The sequence below is a fragment of the Telmatherina bonti genome (assembly GCF_933228915.1).
Source record: "Telmatherina bonti genome assembly, chromosome: 14".
Lineage (NCBI taxonomy): Eukaryota > Metazoa > Chordata > Actinopteri > Atheriniformes > Telmatherinidae > Telmatherina > Telmatherina bonti.
In genome coordinates, this window is record NC_136612.1 from 23,167,059 (window position 1) to 23,169,558 (window position 2,500).

Genomic DNA, 2,500 nt, shown 5'->3' on the forward strand with positions numbered 1-2,500 from the left:
ATAGTTACCAGGAGTCCACCAAACAGCTGACTATGAAGAAGCTTCCTATTGTAGCATGTTTCCATCTCAAAGTGAGTCACTTACACACACACCAACACACACATATATACACACACACATCTCATATATATATATATATATATATATATATATATATATATATATATATATATAGTGCTGCTAGTTTTCATTAACTATATTATTTGACACTGTCTTGGTAATTTTTAAAGTAACAGAGCAATTCTGCCTTTTTCTCATCTGATTATGTCATTAAATCATAATAGTGAGAAAATTCCTTACAGAATTCTAATAATTAGGGCCTTGTTGTGTAGGTAAGGTTGTTCTTTATTTATTTATTTATTCTTATTATGATACAGAGGTTAGATTTCAATGCAACTTGGCTGCGTAGTCTGTTTCTTGTAGTGTGTTCATGTTTTGGTTCAGTTATCGCTTTACTTCCCACTATGCGGTGCTTTCATGTACTGTCCCAGGACACCTATGATTGTAATGACTCATGCAGTCCTTCACTGTCCATGTTTTATTTATGATTGAGTCTCAGAGACTTATAATGTATTTATGATATTCATAGGCACACACTGCAAGAGGATTGTCTTAGATTAATCCAAGTCACTTATTATCTTGTAATGAATGTGTAATTCCAAAGTGGAAAACATGCTTTTCCACTTATCCCCCAATTTTATTTTTGTATATTGTGATGATGACTGTTATTTCTAAATTCGCCCCTCCATCCCCCTCCCCTCTCTTTTTCTTTCCATATTTCCTGCTCTTCCCCCCCCCCCCCCCCCCCTTTTTTTTTCTCTTTCATCTTTCCTCTCCGGCCCTCCCCAGCGATTTGAGCACTCCGCAAAACTGCGGAGGAAGATTACTACATACGTTTCCTTCCCCCTAGAGCTAGACATGACGCCCTTCATGGCATCCAGGTGAGATTCCAGTCAAATCTGATGGGTTTGTTAGCTTTTTTTTCTTTTTTCTTTTTTTTTTGTTTTTATCACAGAGGAGGCCCTTCGCTTGTTTTTCTTTTGAGTTTCAGCACACAAATTTACTCATAATGTTGTAATATGCACAAATATGCATGTTGGACACAGCTGTTCCCTAACGCAAATACTTGGAAAGATTTATTGGTGTCAGTAGAGCATGTTTCATCAGTTTCTTTTCCACCCTTGAATGTAGCAGCCATTTAGCTCTCTAGACATAAAAATCGTAAGTTCCAAAGGGTAGAAAATCTCCAGCTTTATCAGCTGTACAATGATGCCCCCTAGTGAAATATTTTGTCACTGTAAAATGTTCACTCCTGCATGTAACATCAAAAAAGTCTCCTGTTTTTTCTTCTGTCTTCCACAGTAAAGAGAGCAGAATGAATGGGCAGTATCAACAGTCGGTTGATGTATTAAACAATGACAATAAGTGAGTACTTGTGATGTGAAAACAAACCAATATATTAACACTTTCTTTTCTGCCCTTGTACAGCATCGTTGTCATCATAGATAAATTCAAAACCTGAGGCATCCGTCTATGACTTTTCCTAATTAAATCCATTTAAATCCTATTAAAAGCTGCTTAGTTGTCCTCATTCGCAGCAATTGCAATCATGTATTTTCCAGCACATTTATTAGGAATTTGACTGTTTAAATTAAACTATCATTGTGTCTTGGGCTAAAGACAAAACATGAATCTTGTTGTGGTCTGTGTAGTGTAAAAAACTTACTAGCAGCACTGTGGATTAATATATTTTACATAAAAAGCTCAAAACTCACTAGGTGACACAAATGCATGAACAGCTCACCACAAGTCTTATCTCCTCTCTTTTCAGGTATTCTTTGTTTGCGGTGGTAAATCATCAAGGCACCTTGGAAAGCGGCCACTACACCAGCTTCATCCGTCAGCACAAAGACCAGTGGTTCAAATGTGATGATGCCATAATCACCAAGGCCAGCATTAAGGATGTACTTGATAGTGAAGGGTAAGAGCTCAGATAAGGCCTCAGCAGAACTCTGAAATACCACAACATATGTAATCTGAATGAAATGTTTTCTGTCTCTCCTTAGGTATCTCTTATTCTACCATAAACAGTTCCTTGAGTATGAGTAGTCTCTGTGACCACAGATCATTAGGAACCATTGCTTCAAAGGGGAGACTCAAGGGACTGGGGGCAGGATGAAATGAAAACACAAAAACCTACCTGAAAACGTTTATCAACCAGTCTGCTCCTCCAGCTGTGGAGGACATAAATAAAAAGACATGTAAAGTCATGCAGCCTTTCAGAAGGAAAAAAACAAAGTTAACAAGCACTGAGCTACTTCTTGGCATTTACTTGACAAAACTTACTGAAAAGGAGAGCTGGCGGATGAGTCGACATCGTTGGTTCCAGGGCTGGGCAGAGGCAAGAGGCCCCACACCCCTCACTCTGTCCCTCTTTCCTGCTGCTGCAGGGGCAGAGTCTGAGTTTGGGCACATCTGGGTTTTTCTTACAGTATTCTGA

The 2,500-nt window shown here is 38.6% G+C and overlaps 1 protein-coding gene across 1 annotated transcript in view; it reads left to right on the forward strand.

The window, feature by feature from the left end:
• The window catches only part of LOC306765589 (ubiquitin carboxyl-terminal hydrolase 22-like), a 26,980-nt gene extending 24,668 nt beyond the window's left edge, over positions 1 to 2,312 (forward strand). The window contains exons 9-13 of the mRNA XM_079253071.1: positions 5 to 71; positions 850 to 941; positions 1,363 to 1,425; positions 1,832 to 1,981; positions 2,067 to 2,312. Coding sequence (XP_079109197.1) covers positions 5 to 71; positions 850 to 941; positions 1,363 to 1,425; positions 1,832 to 1,981; positions 2,067 to 2,109 — 415 coding nt within the window. The 3' untranslated portion in view covers positions 2,110 to 2,312. The remainder of the gene's footprint in view (positions 1 to 4; positions 72 to 849; positions 942 to 1,362; positions 1,426 to 1,831; positions 1,982 to 2,066) is intronic.
• Positions 2,313 to 2,500: the final 188 nt, after the last annotated feature.